The sequence below is a fragment of the Merops nubicus genome, unplaced genomic scaffold (assembly GCF_000691845.1).
Source record: "Merops nubicus isolate BGI_N331 unplaced genomic scaffold, ASM69184v1 scaffold16660, whole genome shotgun sequence".
Taxonomy (NCBI): Eukaryota; Metazoa; Chordata; class Aves; order Coraciiformes; family Meropidae; genus Merops; species Merops nubicus.
Genome location: NW_008581124.1, coordinates 15,401 through 37,928, shown reverse-complemented (window position 1 = coordinate 37,928; position 22,528 = coordinate 15,401). Strand labels below are relative to the sequence as shown.

The window sequence follows — 22,528 nt, the reverse complement described above, 5'->3', positions numbered from 1 at the left end:
GTTGTTCCATCACCTTTCCAGGGATTAAATACCAGTGCTACTGGTTACCATAATCATGTTTTACACCTGGACATTTTATTAATTCTGTTTTTTTTACAACAGGTGCTAGCTATTTATGCAAATACTGAAAATTAAATGGCCTACAGAGATGCTTTTGATTTCTCCTTTTAATATTTTTACTAGTATTTTTAATGCCCAAAATTCAGACAAGTAGGGTGGATTTCAATTCATTCTCTCAATGGTATAAGGACCTTCTGCTTAAAACATTGAGGAACATGGATTAAGTATTGCTGCACTACTTGAAATGTTTTCCAGCAATACCAAATCACTTGCCAGCAATTGTTCACAACCTTCCAGGGTACAAAACATGTAAACAAATAGCAGGCTTGCAATAGGAAAGCTAATGGCACAGATACCTTGGTCTTTCTCTCGACTGCTTGTTAAGATTTGACCAGAGCTTGAAACTCTGAAAAGTAAATAAAAGAAAAATAAAATGGGACCATGTTTTGCAATCGCACAATCAAAAAAAGTACTTTCTTAATTTTTAGAGTTAAAATGGGAAACTAATGGTACATCTCTGATAATCTTTCCTTGAAGGTAGCAAATTGTATACTGGTAGTAATAGATACTTAAGACAAAGGAAGTGTTGCATTTAAATGTCACATTGTACCATAGATCAATAGTAAAAGTGGTGAAATTATATACAAAAATTATTATATTTATATCAATTTAGGTTCCAGTCCTGAAAAAATCTCTGTAGATGAAGAAAAGGACTGACCAAGGGCAGAATATAGACTGGCTTCTATTTTAGCTTCTCTCAACAGTACAGAGGAGATCTGAGCACCTCAGATCAGATCCATAACATCCAATATATGGAGCTCCCTAGAGCTAGCCATTAGGAAGTCTCAAAGGCAGACATTACTCTGTTTCCTAATGATAGTCTTACCTTCCACTCGAATTTTACCATCTCCATCACTGTCACCTGCCTCTAGGAATGCTTTTGTCTCAGCATCAGTCAGAGCTCTGGCACTAGCTGAGAAATTCTGAAGGAAATGTCTGTAAAAGGTGAGAGGACAAATGAGTGAGACATATTCAGTACCAGAAACATTTAGAGTTTGGTATTGGTAATAGCTGTAAAATTCCAAGCCTGATTAAAACTCTTCAGACTATTTCAAAAGTTTTTGTCAAATAATTTTGAATTCAATGGCAAAAATTCTTCTAACTCCAGTGAGAAAAAGGGTATGAAAGTAAGAGCATGTTGCATCACAAGGTGTAAAAATCCTTGATGACATTTTGGTTTCATGGAATTAAAAAAGGCAAAATTAAAACTGACTTCACAGTGGCAGGATTTATCTTCTCTCCTGTGTTATCTTCCTTCTTTTCTGCTAAGATGTAGACTCTTAAGAATAGCAAGAATTTTTCTAACCCTACTTTTTAACTTCAAAGGCGTATGAATATGATCTGGAAGACAATTCATGTAATAGAAAGAAAGATGAGAGAAATACAGCCCTTTGATTTCAGTCTAGTAAGAAATTTTGCAATAATAAGAAGCAAATTCTAGCAGAACTGCTATTTTTATCTTTGCAGTCTATCAGTTATCCCTACATGAAACAAGTACTGTCAGTGCTATCAGGGTGTTTTCTCTTCATCATTTGTCTTGCAGCTCTTTCAGCACAAGCACTCACACGTGCATGTGTGCACCCACACAAGCACACCCAGCTGTCTCCCATCCAAAGAGACAGAAGGAAAGGGAGCATTTCTGATCCTATGCTGCATTTTGGGACAATGAAACACAAGCCTGTTGGTAACTCATTTATTTTTTATTTACTTACTTCAGTTCATATTCCTCAATAAAGCCACTCCCATCCTGGTCAAGAATTCCAAAGACTTTGGTGAGTTAGTCTTTGGACTTGCAGTTCAGACTCACTTTGACAAAAAAGGTTTTGTAGTAAAATGAATCAGCAGCTGAAATAAGCAGGAAGAGATGAATAAAAGCAGTTAAAGATCTGGGGAAAAAAAAGCGCTTTTTGTTCAAAAAGCAGCAAACAGTGAGGGTCATTACAAACCTCAATCAACAATCTTTGATTGGCCTAACTTTATTTCATATTAATGGGCTTTTCCCATCAATGATCTCTGAAACCTAGGAAGATAGACTATGATCTTCTTCATACAAGAAGATACTTTTGGAAATAGATACTTCACTAAAACATAAATTCACAGAATTTGGTGGTAAATACAGTGCTTGTCTTGAAATCAGTAAGAGTTTTATTATTATTCTCTAAAAAACCCAGGATTTTAGCCTCTGGATTTTTTTCATACTTAAAATTGCTACAATGCACAAGTGATGATGGGTGCCTGTACCTTGGCTGGCAAAGATTAACACTTGCATCTGATCCATTACCTTACCTCCTTTTTCTCTATTTGGTAAAACAGTTAGAGCTGTATTAGCAAACAAACATAACAAAAATCTTTTACCATGTACCCTGGAGAGGAAATCAACATTGTACTGTCTAGTTCATCCTTTAGCCTTTTCTCTTTCCATTGGAATTGGGATGTTGGGGTAGTTAGGACTAAGGAATTTGATAGATAAACTGCAAAGGCCAACATGAAACCATGGCCCCTGAGGACAGCCAGGTTTGATGAGTGAGGCAGTCGCACCCTGGGTCCCAGGGCAAACCAGGGGAGCTGCCCTGCAGGAGCCAACTCTTCTGACCTTTAGTAAATCCTCTCAGCTTACATCTGGATTTTAGCCTAGTGAATTATTTTTGATCTGTGAATAAAAAACACCAAATCTTCTTTTATTGGTTAATGATAGCAAGAAATGGACATCTTCATGGTAGACTTTGACTTTTAAGGGCCCGATCCTGATAGGAATTACCCATGAATTTTTTCTACTCCTGCAATTACCCTAATAGTCTTCCAATAATACTAATAATCATAGATTTGTAATAGATATATCTAACATAAAAGTAGAATCTCACAGATAAAACTTTCAATTTTAGATAAGCCCAAAGTATTTTTAATGAGATGATATATAAGCTTTTGTTACCCAATTATTGAAATATGTACTTCACATTACAAAATTCTAACATTGAATGTGTTAATGTGTTAATTCATTGCATGGTGCACATTTTAAATCATGATAGTAAGTGTGTCCATTTATAGAATGAAGGTTGTCAGTTGTTCAGCAACACACAGGAGCAGGCAACAATTAATGGTAAGGAGTGCAACTGAGCAGTGAACTCTGTGATATTTGATTCTTCCTTTCTGTACTGAAAAAAAAAACTTCTCTAAGGATCCAACAGTAGCTAAGCTCAAGCTGCAGCTTTTCTTGTACTGGTTATTAACAGACTCCTCCACTTGGCTATCTTATGAAAGCTTGTGGAAATTTCTGAATTTTCCTTCAGAAATTATATACATGAAAATACAGACAAAACCTCATCTTGCACATCTTAGTTTCCTTTGATCATTTCTTCAAGAGAGGAATGCTTAGGAGAAGCACCAACTATGCTATTCTATTCTAACCCATGCTGTGTGTTAAATGGAACACTGTGAAAGCAAAGTTTTCTGGACTATATAAGATCAACTGAGCCAGTTACTTTAAGGGCAGTTTATCTTGAACTGCTGGATATATAAACTGAATGATCCAGTCTTTCCATTTGGGAAACCTTTGCCTTTGTTTCAGATTCCTGGAAAGGAATTGAGTATGGCCTGGACTCAGAGGGGATCTGATAGTTGTGTTGGGTTTACTGAACATTCAAGAAATAATCCTTGTGAGAAGACCACATTGAGATTACAAAGCATTTATCAATAATTTTTTTGAGTATTTTTGAGGCAAACCAGAGCTTGCCTGTAGATGGCACCAAAGATAGTCAAGTCTAACCATGAAATCTCTCCTAGACTACTTGGGGTAGAGAATACCAAGGGACTGAGAATGAGAGCAGGTTAACAGGTGGGTGTTCATGAGCAAGGAAAAGAAGAGGAAGGAAACAAATATTTAAAAGAAAAAAAGGTCTAGTTTATGAAGTCACTTGAAAGACTGAAATAAAAACAGACTAAAATGAAAACTCAGAAATAATTCCAGAGAACTTTCCTTTAATGATGATTAGGAAGAACAGGTTATTCAGGTTATTTTGTCTAACAAAGCCACGTTTATGGTGTTTATGCTGGGTAAATATTACAGTCTGTTAGGGAGACAACTGCAAATACAAGATAAGTTTTTTTCTGGCAGCCTGGGAATTAGAGCAGAAAGTCCGTGTATAGGAAATAGCAGCTTGTTAATACATAGTTGTGATTAAGCTGATGTAATTCCCTTTGCATTTTCTACTTTGTAACTGCAGATGAAGGCATTGTCTAGGGGTACCTTCTTTTCGTGTTGTAACTGATGTGGTGATCTGATGTTCTTTTCTGGAGCTTGCTATATAAAACATCTGTTTTTCCTGTTTTCCTAAGTCTATACTTAGGAACATGACATGCTGATAAGCAAATCAAAAGTTATGGAGCAGGAATATCCCAACTGCTGGACAGTGTGCCCTATAGACCTTCAGTACAGAAAGAGTACCACAATATCCTTACCAGTTTAATGTTACCTTGTTGTGCTTGCAAGCAAAAGTAATATGGAAGATAAGTTTCATAAAATGTGAACACTTCAAGTTAGTTCATATTCCACAGCATCCACTTATTAAAATGTTTTAAAATACAAGAACAGTTAAGCATGAAAATGTTAGGTACATGTTCAGGGATTTAATCAAGAAGAATCTATTTCGGTAACCCATTCCAGGAATTTAATCCAGCCTTGGCCCCCTCTGCCCACACTGTTTGTGTGAAGAGCTCCAGGCGTCTCTGATGATGCTGCATCAAAGATTTTCCACATGGGCTGGCTGCTAACTCAAAGAAGAAACTTTACCAGTCTATGTGTGCAATGAATGCTCTGACATCCCCTTGCCCTTTCCGTGCTCTCTTACTTGTTAGAAGGTGACTGTGAGATTTCAAACAGTTGGACAGCTGAAATTGAATCTGAACTTTACAAATGGCTCTAGGTTGAGATTTCCAAAAGAACAAGAATTTAGGAGGCAGCCAGCTGCCACTAAATACCAGGAGATTTTATCTAATGCATGATTCTGCTCCTTTATCAGGACAACCTGAAGTTTTAGTTTAAGAGAGATGATAGATTCGGTGGCTAGAGCACTAGGGTGGGTTGGGGATACTGGGTACAACACCCTAGCCCTCTATATCCTTTTTTTTTCCTAAGCACTTGCATAGGACAATTCAATTTCTTTGTGTTTAGTTCCCACTACAAGAGATCATAGCACATCTTTTTCTCATGGGAAGTATTGGGAGGATTAGAGATTAAACTGCTCATACAGGTTAACCTGCATGAGGGGACTGAGGTGTATCTGAGAGCTCACAGTCGAGGCTCAGTGGAACTCAGATCTGCCACTCACATTTTGGGTTGCTCTTTAATTGTCTTATGTAAAGTATAAAACATATAAACAACATTTCCTTTATCCTGGGAATTATGAAGCAATATTATCTGATTATTATACTGAGTAGGTCTTACTCTAAACCTGCAAGCAGGTTGATGGTGTGATCACACATGGTGTTGTTAGACCCTTCCTGATTTGATGTGACATAAACAATTTCTGACAGAATTTTGGTTTTTAGCTGTGTACTCAGCAGTGTTTTATTTGTGTGCTTCATTCATAAAAGCTTGATGCAGAGGATTTAATCCTTACCTATTAAATTGCTCAGAGAGTTTATAGAACCTCCATCCTTGAAGATGCTCAGACTCAGCTTGGAGCAATGTGCCCTAAGTTGGCCTTCCGAGGAAACAATTGGACCAGAGACCAGCAGAGATACTTTCCAGCATTAATTATTCTGGGATTCTATACCTTAATAGTCGTGACATTGTAATATCTGCCTTTGTCTCTTTACTCCTTCAGATGGTATTCAGATAGACTTCCTGCAGTCAGTGGTTTTCTTTGTTGTGCTGAAATTGGCAAGTTCAGAGAGCACTCCATGCTGTTCCATAAGAAAATGGAAGGCTGCCACTGCCTGAACTTAAGATCCATTGAAATGAACCTTATAAGAAAATGTTACGTTTTTTGAATTGGTTTCCTCTGGTGGAAAATGGTCTCTTCTAGTTTGGTTAGCTCTAAAAATGTGGATCTTAGTGCCAACAGAAGACTGAATAGGGACTAGATGTTGTTTTTGCTGAACAATCTATGGGCTTTTTTTTTTTTTTAAATGGGGGTCTATTTGGAGTTATTATTGTAATTCCTTCTAATAAAATGGCTAGATGGTTTTACTAAGATTTAAAACTTATCTTCTTGTCACGAGTTACTGTTTAAAAAGAACATATTTTCTCACAAACTGAATGCTCTAAGTGAAGTTGCAGCATGCAGCATTGCCCGGTTCTCAGAAGCGCGTCATTGCCCCTTGTGGCGACAGAAGGCAGCGACGCGCAGTTGTTGAGCATCCCTGAAATCCAGGCCAGGCCACTCTCTAGTTCTTGCATTTCTTGCGTTCCACACGGGACTTTCAGATGTGCAAGGAATGCAGTATGAGGTCTGTCACTTAAAGTATTGTGTGTGCCATCTGCTTGTGAACTAGTGATACGGTATTTTAGTGATTAGCAGAGTGAAGAGCTAATGTATATATTACATCTGTATGTTGCTGCAGATCTGGATTACCGTGGGGCTTTTTTCTCCAGTAGATAGGAAAATGAATGAGGTAAAAGGAACCAATAGAGTCTCATCATTATGCAAAATATTTCAGTGCTGCAATTAACAACAACTATCATTTAAGCCCAGATTTAACATCAAAGGCGATCGAGATAGAATTAGGATTTGTATTCATTATCATTCTGCCAAGGTTCAGTGAGTCTGATTGCTGGAATTCCTCTTTGGCATTAGCTGTCTGAGATCTGCTGCACAGCTCTTACGCGCCTGGCTGGAGCGAGCCGTCCTTGCCTCACAACCGCCTCCCAGTTCATGGGAACGCCAACACTGGGCGTTACATAAAAGTTCCAGCAGGCTTTGTTTCCGCTCTTCTTTGAAACAGCTGCCAAATTATGTTATAATTATCATCCAGTTTCAGCAAGGAGTATTAAAATGACAGTCTACTTGTGAGCTGGATCCACATCGTGGTAGATGGGAAAGGAGGCAACTAAATGTTGGTGGGAGAGTTTCCAACCCACTCAGCCAGAAACGCACAACATCTACTGAGTCTGTTGAGCTCTGCATGGAACCGTGAACATTATTGACTTTGTCTGTTAATGAAGCCAATGCTATAACTAGCTCTAAATCCTGTAAGACGCTTATCAAAGGAAAAAAATCATTCTTAGTAATTTTCAGACTTAAGAAAATAGCTAATATTATGGGTTGTATAGATGACTATTCATATAACAAATCGAGGAATTGAGTAGTGGCCATTATTTAGCAATGTAACAGAGTTCTAAGGTAGTGAAACAGGAAGACTGGCTCTTGTTTCATCTGTAAGAAACATAGAAATTCACAAATGTGGCAAAGTATTACTCTTTTGTACCCATTAAAGGATAATAAGCAACATGTTCCTGATTCTCAGTAAAACTTCCAGGCAAATGGCCCATGTTGTCAGGGGACTGTGACTTGTGACAGTGTCAGAGCTGGATTAGACCCTTCTCCTCTATCTCACAGCTGCCTTAGATTTCATGAAAGATAAATCTTCTTGAAGGAGAGTTACATTTTAGGCCATAAACACTACAGCATGATACATGCTGTAGCCTAGTACTTCATTTTATAAAATTACCCACAAACTTATTCCATGCTTTGGGCTATGTGTCAACTCCTTTTAAATTTTTTTCTCAGATTGTCATGGTTGGGACTGAATATAAATTATTTTTAGCCATCTTGTTAGCATTGCTTTTCCTCAAGGATGAGAGAATTAAGCAGAAATAAAACTCAGTGAAATCAGTACAATGAAGCCTTAAAAGATTTCATTGTTTAACATCATCAAAACTGCATCTGGTGAATCAGCATGGTCAAGTATGAGGGTGGAAAACCTCAACAATATTTAAAAAGCAGCTTTTTCCCCCCAGGCTGTTTGTTGTGGTTTTGTTTTGTTTTGCTTTTTTTAGAATTTTTTTAATTTTATTTTTTTATATTTTTTTTCCCCTCTTTCATCCACAATTTCAATGTAATGAGTGATTGAAAATCACAAAGTGCCTTCTTTACAATGGAAATGTAACAATACCACGTGATCAAAACGTCTGTACATTGCAAGATTTCTCATCAATCTGGTGTATAAACTTGATGTATGGGGAATTGTTAATGCCTGAAACAATATAAAAATGTACAAACACATGCTGAGTGTGAAGTGCTTGTTGGACGAGGTAATTGGAAGAGTCAGTCCAAGGTTGCCTTTGGTCTAATGCTGTTTATGACTTCACCAGAGATTGGAACTCTGTCAAGGAAGAAAATGAGAAAGGCAAGGGATAAAACTAGATTAAAATGGTTCTTAACATCTTTAGAAAAGATAGATAAAAATGACTTAAACTTCTAGCCAGGGAGGGCTCCCAAAGTTATTATAACACTGCACAAGCTACTGCTAAACTGAGATTCTGGGGGCGTAACAGATTTTTCACTCCTTAAAAAGAGTAAGTGCAGAGAGGAGGAGTGAGTCTGTAAATTCATATTTTCGGGAAATCCTGAGTTAAATGGGAACTATCTTTAACCCATTACAAACTCTGATAATAACCAAGGAAGCAGAGAGTGAATTATTGCCCGTACCTTCCAGTATGAGAGATTTTTTGGTTTCGTGATTCCACAGAAAAAGTATCTGTCGTGATGTAATTTCAGAATGGGAGATTCAATGGTTAAAGGCTAAGATCTGCATAATATAATGCCCTATTTGGGGCTCATAAACAGAAGCTGGAAAAGCTGCTGCTAAAGCAAATTCCTCCAACAGTGTATCTCTCTCTCTCCTCCCAAACTCTGGCTAAGATTAGCACGTGTGTCTGTTAGAGTTATTGCCACCTGTCCTAGTTCAGCTGAGACAGCCCTGTTTTCAGTGACTTCATCTCTAATACATGATCCATAATGTCCTATTTTTTCCTTTGCTGCAATTTCTAAAATAAATATTCTGGCCAGTTCACATCATCCCTGTGAGGTTTTCTTTAGGAATTTGATATAGTTTCTCACAGAAGGACTGCCCAGTGAAATTTGCACTTACCAGATAATTCTCCAGCATAAAATTATGTGCTGCATTGCAGCAGTTCTAGCCTTAAAAAACAATGCCAGTCATATTTTACATTACCAAATTAACCACTCAGTAATATTGGCCAATGTTTGATAGTAGCAGATGAAGAAATAAATTTGTGTTGGTGGAAGTGTGTTTAAAAATGAATGTGGCCAGAAATGCAAAGTATCCACTGCTGAAATGGCAATTCAGCAAACGAATAGGTGTTCAGGATGTTCTAGAACTCTGGCACATTGAGGCTCTGGATCAGATACATGGCAAACCCAAACCCAAACCTGTTGTTAGCGATTGGAAGCACAGGCTATACAGTGGGCATAAATATGCTGTTGCTGCAACACAGACAAAATGGGAATAAAGCTATGAAAATAAGGACTATTCACTAGTCTAAAAATTGTGCAGAAAGTACCAGGCCAAAGTACCTGGCTGTATTCTTTGTGCCACAGTTTAAATACAGCCCTAAACACATGCGTTTTAAAGCACAAATTTGATGAGGTTTCAAAGAGTCTTACCTTCCACTCCAATTTTGCCATCGCCATCAGTGTCACCTGCAGCCAGAAAAGCCTTGGTCTCTGCGGAGGTGAGGACTCTGGCACTCGAAGAGAAGTTCTTCAGAAACAGCCTGAAATAGAACAGGGTAGAGTACTGTGCTTCAGTTTTGTTCTCTGAAATCTCCTTGGTATTTCTGGTTTTCTTAAACCCATGCCAAAACCAGCATAGGGTACTGCCTGCTCTTATTATCTGAGGAAATCCACACAGATTTGAGGGAAGACAAGGAATTTTGTTTTGTTATTAAAATAGCAGCAAGTTTATTCTAGGACACCAAGCATGTTCAGAGGTTTGCATGGTTTAGAGAAATACAGGAGCTGAATGGTACTTACTGAAGCTCTTCTTCTTCGATGAAACCACTCTTGTCCTGATCCAGGATGCCAAAAACTTTCTTTATCTGATCAGGAGTTTTGCTGGATAAACCAACCATGGAGAAGAAAGACTTGTAGTTGAAGGAATCATCAGCTGGAGGAAACAGAAGTTGTTTAAATATTTCCCTTGAAGTTGCTACTACTGTATGTATTCCTTGGGAGTATTTATGACTTTTCTTAAGCATCAGCCTGCTCCTCTTTCTCTTCCTCCCCAGTGTAGCAAAAAAGAAGGCAGAGTGGATAATTTCTCTTTTAATCACTCTGTGCCTGTTGTCATATATCCTTTCAGCCAGTTTGAAGTTTTCTCCTACAATGCACATTCTATTAAATCAGGATTTATGTGATGCATCACATGCAATTAATAATACATATTTAATGGGTGCTACTATGGCTTAAAGACCAACACCCATAGTTCTTACTTTATTTTCAATTAGTCCTTCCTTTGGCGAAGAATCTGGTAGAAAAGCATTTCATGGCCAAACTAGCTCTGTGAGCACTGGAAAATTGATTTGATCTTGCCAAGGAGCTCTTAAGAGAACTGAGACTGGTCATTGCTTCACAAATGATACTTTGATTCTGCAAGTTGAGATTTTTTTTGACACTTTGAAGGAAAAGGCTATTTAAATATGAGTCTTTAGCAGGTTTAAAAATTGACAGAGTTCAGGGTTGAGCTGGTTCTAACTGAAACTGTGGCACTTTAATTGTTTTGGGAAATGTTACCCACCAAATAACCACTTGTGAGACTTTCTGAATTCAAGGGGCTATACTGTAATATAGCTAGAAGGAGATCTCACAGGGAAGGAATCTAAGGGGAAAATGATAGGCATGTCATCTTAAGACATAAAAATGATATGCATCTTCTGGCTGCAAAGAGACCATTCCTTACCCTGGCAGCTGGAGAGAGCAGATTCAATGTCTTTAGCAGAAAGGATGTCAGTGATGGCCATTGCTGAACTGTAAAATAAATTAAAAGTGAGCTAGTTAGTCATTAAAATGACTTCTCTACCTCTTTCATGGCTCTATTTGAAGTTGCTGCTGTGGCAGTATGTGATAAGGGGGACATTATTCATCTAATTGTAAGCGGCGTGTCCTGTAACAGATGTCTGCAGCAGGTGCCTCCACTTCAAGCTGGGTAATGAGGGAGGAATTCTGCAGGCAGAGCGTGAGGCTTCAGGAAGAGCTGATGCCTGTGCTGCCCTGGGAGAGTGAATCAAAGGTGCCCAGCACCACAAAACTTCATGCCTTCTGTATAGGTTGTTCTGGAGGTGCATTATTATTTAATAGCAGCATATGTTTACAGCATCCATAAAATATAAGGTTCGGTATGTCCTCTAGAACTATATCTGGAATAAATGTAATTGTAATTTTAAAACCCTAGTATTATTATCAATAAATGTATTGATCTTCTCAAAGAATGAAAATATTAGTGTTGAATATGTAATAATAGTAATAGTACTCATTTCAAGGAAATCTAAATTTGGACTTTAAGTTCCTCCTCTGTTTAGTTGCAAAAATCATAGAATCAATCATAGAATCATAGAATTATATATGACAACACTATAAATTTGGCTTGCTAGGCTACTGTGTCTTTAAAAGACTACATTTCATGATAGTTCTTGATAGCTCTATAAAAAGGTTTTTTAAGTATATCGTGGCTTTGTTTTTTTTAAATTCCGTGTAGGTGACGATAAACAAGATTTTTATCCAGATTTTGGCATTTCAGTATACTGCTGTGCTTAGAATAGAAGTATTAAGACATAATATTCCTTCCTACTAGAGTGGAGGAGGCATTTTCTTCTGATAGAGCAGCATTTAACAAAAGGTACTCTGTCCCATTCAGCCACCAACAGCTGCACTAGTTTGCCAGTGTAATGGATATGACTTAAGAAAATGCTACAAGACCTGAATGTCTAGTCAATATTTTAGTGTGAACATAACGTTAAAGCATTTACAGTTTGATAAACTGCCCACACCAGTGCCGACTGGTTACAATTTAAATCTTGAAACATTAATGTAAAGTAGCTTCATGTTAATGAAGGAAGGAGAACTAAGGCATAGAAAAGTTATTCTTGAAAGCCACAAGAGAACAGAAGCATTGTTTAATGAATCCCTAGCTGATCTTCAAAATCATTCTTCCTGTCTAAGGATGGAAAGCAGCGTTCATGAGAAGGAAACCAGTGCTGGTAACCATTAATAGTCTGTGCACCGGTTTGAGATCTACACACAGGTTTAAACTTCGCCTGAAATACAAAATAGCTGCCTCTGTACCTGCTGGTTTGTAGCAAAGGAAATTGTCCACCATGTCAGTCCCTTTTTGAGTGTCTCAGGAGGCGTAAGGAGACAATAGGACAAATTCACGATGATGACAGTTGGTATTTCTCCAGCTAAGGTAGTTGAGTTACTTCTGTTTTGCTGGCAACGATCTCGTCCCAGTGGCTTCTTGTGCAAAGCACTTCCCCCTGTCAGCACTAGCAAGTAATTTGGAGCTCTGCCACTCACCTAATTCTCACTGCTGACAGGATTGAAAATGAGGAAGAGTTAAAGGAAAACCTAAAAATCGCATTGCTTTTTACGAGGGGCATCATTCCTGTCTTTTTCCATCCTGTGATCTGAATGCTGATTCTGTTCTATGTTAGCTTGTAAAGATACAACATACTGGAAGCTGGTACAAGACTAGGTATTTTAATTGCATCGGCGCTTTCCCTTAGGGAGCGTTTCGCTTTTGTGTTTCTTTTTCTGAAAGCAGAGGATCTAATCAGCTTACCTTTGTGGTCTTCTTGACTGGATAAGGAAGCAATCTGGTTGGGAGGAACGTACTCGCTGTGAGTCTTCAGCAGAGCTGAGCTTGCATATATATACTTTAAGTTGTATACCATATACAGATTTTAGATTTCAGCGTCACGAAGGGGGAATGGTGTCAAATGAACTTGCCTAACTAATCATCTTGCACTATTTTTATCTCAAGAGAATACATATGATATTTGCAAATGAAACAAGATAAGTGTCCAGATAGGTGAAAAGGACAGAGTCAAATTTCTTCTGATTTAAGCAGAAAATACCAACTTCTCCATATGATGTAGGGCAGGAAACCCCCCCACTATCTGATACACTTGATCTGAGGAGTCAAATGAAATGAAGCACTACCAGCTTCTGAAGAGATGCCTTTAATGAATGTTTAAATGTGATAACTTGTTATCTTATCTGTAGATGCTACATGCGATAATCATTAGAACACTAAACAAACAAAAAATTAAAATATCCTTTTCAGATATTGTTCATGTAGCAAACGGTTTAGAGGAAATGATACTCATGTTGTCTTTCAGAATGTCTTGTCTGTTTTGAAAAAAAAAAAAAAAAATTCCAACAGTGAATTTGTTGCTACAGGAGGTAAAATAATATCATGTCAATCCATGGGAACAGTTGTTTGGGGGAGGCTATTTTGTCTGGTATGTTTCCAGAGAAAATCTTACAATTCTGCAAGGTTCTGACATCCTGTTTAGTCACATATGTATGGAGCAAAGGGGTTGTGATTTACCCAGCTGTCTCAGAGACAAAAGCCCCATAGCCCTATGTGAAATCTCTTTGCTTTCAGAATTGAGAGAAAAATTTTGATAGCAGTATCACTGCATGGAACAATATGTGAAGAGTGTCTTTGCAATTTTATAGCCTCCCTTCTGATCTCTTTTCAATAAGTGATTATTTAAAAAAAAGTTTTGGCTGGCGCTGTTTCCAAGTATTCCTTTGTGCTTGTTGCTTTTTTTTTTTTTTCCCTTTTTAATATCACAGAAACAAATTGATCGTCTCAATTTTCTTTCGTTAGCATTGTAGCCTAACGGGGTGAGGAGCCTGTCAGCTTGGCTCTCACTTATGGCTTGAGGCAGCAGAACAGTGAAAGAGAAGTCATAAAAGATTTCAGCAGAAGATAGCATTATGGCCAGGGGTGAAGGATGGCAAGAGATGACACTGCAATTGGCATCACAGCTTGACGTGGTGGCACAGTAAGTGGTGACAGTTTAGAGGCTGTCTTAATGTCAGTGAGAATATTAAGGCATCTTTTTTCCAAAGCATTTCCCTCTAAGGTGGAAGGCAAACCACTAATAAATCATAGTGTGAGGCAGAAAAAGTGGCAAATGGGGTACCTGTGAGACCTTAGTGCATCCAACATTGACAGCAGCTGATGGAATAGCAACAAAAGACTATTGCAAAAGACACTGAGTGTGGAGGGGGTGTTATTTCACTTACTGCATATAAACATAAGAAAAAATATTTTTTTCTTATTTTTATTATAAAAAGTTTCAGAAGCAGGTAATTCTTTTGAGAGAGTGAAGTGTTGTTTAAGAATGACTGTGGAAGATTTCAGCTTTCCCAGTTTTCTGAATGGGCTGTTGGCCAGCTGACACTGAAAAAATTGAAGAAGAATTTGATGGGTAGATATTTAATACTGGCTCTTGTTGCCACTCATGACATCTGGTAGAAGGGATGCAAACATAATTTTCTCCCCTTAAACTCTTCTAAGAAATTACTTTTTTTCCACACGGGAAAAAAATTCCTCTCCCTTGTGCACACACCACTCTTTTCTTCCCCTCCAGTTTGGAAAATTGCCTACATATTGCCAACAACTGATGTGAAGTAAGTAGAGCGACCAACAGAAAAACTGATGGCATGATGTGACCTAATGAAGCTAAGTTAAGAGGAAGGCCAAATTCTGCTGAAACTCTTGGACTGCAGGAGTCTAAATGGGAATTTGGTCTCTGGTGTCTATTTCAGAGAATGCATTTGATTTTAGAGGCAATGGCTTCTCATTTTGCCCAGAGCTAATTCCACATATGTTAACCCCTCGCCCCCACTCTTCCCTTTAAAAATAGCATTGATTGCTGTTATTTCCCTTTAATGCCTGTGGACTGCTGCCATTAGTTTGAACTTTTGTATGTGAATCACATAAGGATGCAGTCTTTAAAAGTGTGCTTTGTTTTCCAAGAGGTTTTAACAAGATGATTCCTTTTGTTCTCTGAAATTTTAAGTATAAAGCATGAACGTCAAATGATTTATGACTGTAGTCTGTTGAGCTGCATTCAGACTCAAGCAAATTTTGGAGTCGCTTTTGCAGTGAGATTGGAAGCAGTAGAGATCTAGTACGTGCACTGGCAGGCAGGATGAAATGCACAAGGATCATGTAACTCTATTTACAACCAGCCTCCAACAACCATTTTATTTTCAAGCCCTACATTAGAGATTGCAAAAACATCTGTCTGGTCATTTTTGCTTTCTTGAATCAAATACTGTTAGTAACTTTGCAGCTGCCATCCAACTTGGTGGGGAGAGAAACTGGGGAAGTATTAAAAAGTATGGAGAAGATGTCCCTTTCAGATTGTCAGGTTACCACTAAAAGCAGTTTTAAACCCTGGAACTCGAGCATTTCACTTTGCTCCACTCTCATTGCCTTCTAGAGGGCTCGGGAATGGAATGTTTCTCTCATTGTTTTATTCTTCCCATTTTCCATCTTAATTCTTCTAACGTCTGAATTTACCTCCCCAGATAGAAAAGCTATATTTGAGGTCATCATAAGTTCTGTTACTGTTCTATAATATATTCTGGTCACTCTGACTGCTGACATTAATCGTATGTGCAATAGAGTAACAAAAATAAACTAAACAGTTGTGAATGACTGCTTTAATTTAAATAAGTGTGATTTGCTTCTCTTGTATGTGCCTGATAGTTTTCTCCTAATGCTTACGATGGGGATATCCCTAGTCACCAGCCAAGCAATAGAAATCGCCTTATGTAATATGTTTAACCTATTGTTAAATGACATATGAATAGTGAAAGTGGAATGTTCATTCAGCTTGTAATTTGCTTTGGGAATATATGAGAGGATAGAAATTGTATGAATGCAATTTAGTGTTATTGTATTAATGCATCATGCTCCTGTCATTTGATGAACCTAAGTCTTGGAGTGATCTGGAAATATTTGTGAGTGCTATTAGGTTTCTATTACTTACTTTAATATCTGTGGACACCTCATAACCACCCTGCAGTAAAATGCTGAAAAAGGGAAAAGCTAAAACAGTTGCTGTGGAGTGAGGAAGCTGTACATAGGAAATATACCAAATAAACTGAGGTGCCCTTTAAAGTGCTAATTTACAAAATTCCTTCAGTGGTATTATTCTTAGATACATGAAGCATAATTTTTAAGATAATTAAATTGTTTAATTAAATCAGACAATTTCTAATTTTGCATATCTGAAATTTGCAAGAGTTTCAATTCTGATTCAGAAATTGAAAGGAATATGGTCCAGATTTAAAATCTATAGGATTTCTCAAACTGTAACTTGAGATTTTTGTTTCTGAATTGAAGCTTTAAAGTTAATTTCCATATCTGTTTCTGTCTGAAAATGTTCAGGCATTGATGCAAAAAGGAAAAGGTTGGGGTTTTTTTAAGAAAGAAATTGACCTAGAACAGTTTCTGAAATTATAGATTCCTGGGTTTCTTAAATCTGATACAGTCATTCATAAATGGACAAAATACCTGAACATCCGGATGACTTCATCCATAGCTGAAAAATGACATGCAGCTGCTGTCCAAAAGCCTATAAAATAAATAATTTTGTGCTTTAATTCTGAAGCAGGAGCTTACTATTTTTAGAAGTAACCTAATAAAATTGCCAATAAAAAGGCAAGTGTGGAATAATCATGGGTTTTGAGTAGAAAATAACATCCATTCTGTCACAGCAATCTTCTTAGCTAAGCTGGAAGCAAATGTATATGCTGAAAACCGAAGTTCTGTTCAATATTTGATGTACAGTTTTCTGTTCTTGAGCCCTGTTCTCCAGCTCCTGTGTGGTAACATCCCTGGAGGGGGGCATTGTTACAGGAGCTGTAAGGTGGGTCTGGGTGCTTACCCGCGCAGCCCGGGGCAGCCCTGCCCGTCACTCCGGTTTGTAAGCACTGTGAGCAGGCTTTCAGATACAGGTATCTCTGAAATAACTCCAGGATTTTTGAGCCTGTCTGTATAATATTCCTGTGTAGTCTTTATCACACTATGTAAACAAACAGTGTATCCCACTATAAAGGGCAGCAATTCCTTGCAGTTATGAAATAGCAGGAGCGTGAAATTAGAATTGGGTCATTATTTGTGCATATACTAGTCTAGTACTGATATGGCTGCATAAAGCAGTGCCTTCGATTTTTCTTTCAGAGTTGCTTGTCAAGGATATAGATAAATAGACACATAAATAAATAGATATGTGTTTCAAGAATATATGGGTTTCAAAAAATCTGAATGCTCACATAAAATTGACTCCTAGAGATTTTTTTCCTGTGCACAAAGCCCATACCCAGTCTGATTTATAGGTGCCCCGTGAGGTGTGACTTATTTCCCTGCTTCTCCATTTGCTGATATCAGGAAATGGTGAAAACTTGTCACAGCTTCAGTCCAGTGTGTGTTTGAGTTTCTTTTCTATGGAAACTAGAGCATGTAAGGGGCTGATGGGTGTTTGGGTATTGTCCAGATGTGGGGCTCTTGTCTCTGGGGCACACACCCCAACGCAGGAACTTAGAAGCATTCCTTTGTCCCTCATGAGACATTAGACTCTGACAATAATTAGAATTAGGGCTATAGAAAAGTAAGCTGAATTAATATGGAAATTGGTACTAGAGACATAATGGCATCGGATATGAAAGCATTAAGTCTTCACAAACAAGAATTCATTGAGCATTTTAGAGCTAAGCCTGGTTTAATCAAATGGTGCATCAATAAAGTGATTCCACTGTTCAAATATTTAAAGGATCAGTGGGATGAAAAGAGAGAAGCGAGCATTGTTCTCCCCATACAGTGCTGCATTTGTGCTGTGGCTCTCGTGTAATACCACTGTCCAGATAGGCCAGGGATTTCACACTTTGTTGTGTAGTATGGAACAACACAGAGAGAAAATGTGGGTTCTCATTGATCCTGTATGGACAAACGGCATTATATTCACTTGGGATCCTATAAGCAAATGGCTGCAGTCTGGTGTGAGGTGCTTAAAACGGGTTACTCTGAATGAAAAAATAAATTTATTCTATTCTAGTGATAAATGAACATAACAATCTATCCTTGGATTGTAATGGCCTCCATCTGAGCTGAACTATAGCACTGATTGCACTTTACTAAAAGGATACGGTTAAAAAGGAATTTTACTAAACTGGAAACTTCAGGAGGAAAAGGTTAGGTGAATCTCTAGAGTAAAGTCCTGTCTCTTTCTTAGCAGAGATTCTTGTTTGGTTGTGACTGGTTAGCTGTTAGAGCAGAAAATGTCCTTGAACTGTTCAGAAATCAACCATGACCCCTTATTCACATGAGACAAGACCTGCCAGTGGTAAATGGGGAGATGCTTGACTGCATCTATTATACTTGAGACAACTCACAGAGCAGCATTATAATACATAGACAACAAATAGGTGAACAAAATTCTTCAGATTCTTGGATCAATCTTACAATTTTGGAAGGATGTGACTCATTTTTTAACTTTTGTGTTTGGACATACTGTACAGCAACTTACAGTTTTGAAAATGCAGAAGGTGAGAGCAGAAGGTATCTTGCTGATTCCTGAATTCTCCATATTGGTTTGTCCTTTTCTGAGAAAGGCAGATGGAAGCAGGTGTTAAGCAGAATATGTGCTTAGGTGCTTTGCTGAGTTTGAAAAGTAAGACCATTTTGCAAATGTATTGTATGTCCTGCACAACGCTGAGCTGGGTTGTATAAGCTGTAATTCTGGGCAAAATTTGGCACTTACAGCTTTTGCTGGAATGTTAATTACTTCTCTGACAATGTGATGTTACTGAAATTTGATTATTGTATGAAATGTGAAGCCTTTGCTAAGCAGTGCTCCAAAGCTGTTATCTCAGAATACCATGGTAAAGTAATTTCAGAATACCATGGTAAGGTAATTTCAGAATACCATGGTAAGGTAATTTCAGAATACCAAATCCCAGCTATTCCCTGAAAGTTACAGCTATATAAAACTTTACTGAACAGTGATGTTGAAAAATGCCTTTTAATGAGTGCAGAAGATCTTCTCCATCACATAACCTTATAATTGATGGTGTCATCAACAGCAGAGACAGTCATTTAAATTATGAATGCTTCTGGTTATGAATGATGGAATTTTTTGGCACAGGAATTAAAGTGTATGCATTATTAGAACTCGTAAAAGAATTCAAGTCGTGCTTTGGAGAGAAGTACAAAGTTAGATACGGCTTAATGTTCGTGAATATTTGGGTAACCAAGCATATTTTTCTGTTAAATATGTATGCATTAAAAAACAGAGAAACATCCATTGAATAGTGTTTGAAAGTTTTTCTAAGCCTTAAGTTGGTATATAAGGCCACTGCTCTTTAATTAAAATACCTATAAGCAGTTATGTCACTGCCTTTATGGTTCCAGGCAGCTGAAATGATCAGCTTAGTCTCTGTCAATCTGTTCCATTTTGGTGGAGCTAATCTAGGGAGCTTTCTGACTTTCTGCATAGGGGTGACCTGCTGGTCTGGGGCATCTGCCTGAACAACTTCTATAATCATCTTTATTTGCAGAATACACTTCTATTTATACTCCAGGTATATGGACAGCATTTAGCTAAGTGTTATTACCAAATCAAAGAAAAACATGGGAACTCATCTTCTGTTGATATGGCCAGAAGGTTGCTTCCAAAGAGAGGATCTCCTTTGGACATGTGGAATTGGATTTCACTCAGTTTTAAAGCTGGAAGTATAAAAAACTACGATCTGATAATCAAGCATCACTTTCACGGAATCATGGTGTCCTAATTCTGCCAGTTCTTCAGCAATCCTGTGGAGTTTTCCAAGGAAAGCTGTGTAAACAACAGCGGCAAAAATAGCATGACAGCTGTTGGAGAAACAAAACCAGTCAGTAAAAATGGAAAATAAAAGTGCAGTCTTAGAAGTTAAAATGCTGTAACTCCCTTTCCACAATTGCTTTTATGATGTTTTACTGAGGGAAACATCCTTAAACCTCCTGGAGACTGCACTCTGGAGTATCCCCTGTGTAGGGATATTGCCTGGGAGGAGGGATTTGAGAGTGCTGACTCTGGGATGAGGCCGTGGTGCTTTGGCCCTTGTTATCTCGTTTCTCCAGTAAGCCAGGTTAGAGCCCGTGGAAGCCTGTGGAGATTGCAGCTGGCTCTGGGCAGCTCAGGAGTCACCATGGCACAGCCTGGCTCAGCTGTGCAGTGTGCCTCCAGGAAGCAAGACAGCCAGAAATTCAGCTTTCTCAAAAAAGCAAAATCTGTTTTGAGAGACTGTCTCATTACATACAACTGAGGAGAGTTTTTTCTTTGTTGCATAAAATAGTCTGTGTAAACCTTATCGCAGTAGAGCAACGATTTGTTTCCCTGAGGAGATCTTACAGTGCATACTTCCAAGTGTGAGCAGTGGACTGTAGGCCTGTTGCTACGACAGTTTTAAAGCCCTGCTATAAGCAGTAGGAGTAAGACTAAATATCCTAACCTACTTGCTTGTAATGACAGGAGCTTGATGTAAGAAACTCAGAACTGAGCTAATGCAGTTACTAAACTGTCTGTGTCCAGGGAATGCTGAACACATGCAGAGCAGATGGAAGAGACTAAAAAAGCACATAATTATAGATGAGAAGTGTTCATAATGAAAGCAACAAAATGAGACCTCTGTGTATGTCTTCTTCCTGATTATTTTGAAGGGTGTTAGGGTGAAAAAGGCTTAACATATAAAAATTATCATTAACGCTGTTTAGAATCAAATTAATTTGACTCAAACAATGCTTTTCAAAATGATCTTTGTTTCCCAGAACTCCAGCCTAGCAAAAGCAAATCCGTATGTTTAACTCCACTGCTCAGTTTAGGACCATTTTAAGTTGTCTGATGAATTTGATAATTCAGCTTGTCCTCTACTGTTTCAGCTACTAAGGAAATTCCAGTTAGGATCTGGTGGATCAGATAACTGGTGTCTCAGCTGACCCAAAATCCCCATGATGGCTTTAGCACCATTCTTAAGAGAACTGTGCAGACTTAGTGACTAACAGACTTGTTTACCTGATCGTAGCAGAGGATTCAATTTAAAAGATAATGGCATCAATATTGTAAACCTTAGAATTAAGGGATGGTGTCTTGAAGATTCTTATTTTTTGCTGCTTTTTAGTGCAATTAATTAATAACAATTAACTGAATAGAAAATAAAAGAAGCTTAATGAACCCTTCTTGTTGGCGGGAAACTCCACCAAAATTGTGTGTGGAAGTACAAATCTCTCTAGGACCCTTAAATGTTTTTTTTTTTTTCAAAACTCTAATCTTCTGAGGGTCATGTATCTTCCTCTCACTGTGCTTATACTGAGCAAAGCTGAATAATACTGTAGTGAGAACTATCTAGGTTGTGCTGCTGCTCACAACGCTAATGGTGTGGTCCTTCTGCAAAAGCAACAGCACAAAGTTAAAAAATACCATGAATTTTACTCCAGCCCTGGGGTTTTCTCAAAGGACAGGCTCTCAGCAAGCTAAACAGACCTAGCTGGTGTTAAGGCTGTTTTTACGGATCCCTGACGGTGTAAAATTACAGACTGGTCAATGCAGATAAAGCTGACACATGCTTTGAAACATTTGAGACTTTAGGGCTATATTTAACAAAAACATCGAGTTCTGTGTTTGGGTAATGCACTCTGCCTCTGTACCCAAAAGAGTCACTGGAATCCAAATTCTCTCTAGCTTCTTCCTGACGATTACATCCCACATACTGGTTTCAAATTTTATCAGATTGTGTTTGCTTGGAGAAATAGATATGGTTTTGAGGTAAATGCACAGAAGATGTTTTCTTTAATGCATCCACTTTTTAACTCTCGAGGAGTTAGTCTCTTTTCTCCATAGTGCTGTTGAAAATGCAGCATTGTATTTGCTTTCTTTATATGTAGGTGAAAAAATGCAATCTGGACAAGCTCATGAGAAACGACATGGTTTCTGATGATGCCTAGAGCACATCTTTGCAACAGGGCTAGCAGTGTGCCTCCTGCATAATGTGGACAAAACACCTGGGTTTGCCTTTATTTCTTCACATCAACGATATGTCATCATATCGTTGATAACATTAGACTAGTAGGGTTGGGTTTATTGAAAGAGCTGTGTACTGAATGCTGAGTTTTAAAAACCTGTCTGTAAATATTGTACTAGAAGCTGCTGGTACAGTGGAAAACCTGGGCAAAGTGACTCTTCTTAACATCAAAAATTAGGTCCACTCCCCCAAAAAATGTAGTGCACTCTCTGTATTGTGTCAACTTTTAAATATATGCGATTAATGTTCTAAAGTCCATTTCTTCAAATCATATATGACAGGAATCTTTCCCTGGTGCTAACAGCTAT

General features: G+C 38.0%; 2 protein-coding genes across 2 annotated transcripts; both read right to left on the bottom strand.

The window, feature by feature from the left end:
- Nucleotides 1-440: 440 nt before the first annotated feature.
- LOC103781106 (parvalbumin beta 3-like) lies at nt 441-5,598 on the bottom strand. Its single transcript, XM_008948811.1, is given in 4 exon segments — nt 441-466; nt 947-1,056; nt 1,833-2,006; nt 5,561-5,598. Coding segments are annotated over 4 exon segments (348 nt in total).
- A 2,545-nt stretch (nt 5,599-8,143) lies between these two features.
- Nucleotides 8,144-12,959, bottom strand: LOC103781095 (parvalbumin, thymic). The gene is made up of 5 exons (XM_008948800.1): nt 12,919-12,959; nt 11,041-11,108; nt 10,116-10,248; nt 9,747-9,856; nt 8,144-8,442 (listed from the first exon to the last, which is right to left on the bottom strand). Exons 2-5 carry the CDS (start codon nt 11,099-11,101, stop codon nt 8,417-8,419), a joined length of 330 nt encoding a protein of 109 aa, XP_008947048.1. The 5' UTR covers nt 11,102-11,108; nt 12,919-12,959; the 3' UTR covers nt 8,144-8,416.
- Nucleotides 12,960-22,528: the final 9,569 nt, after the last annotated feature.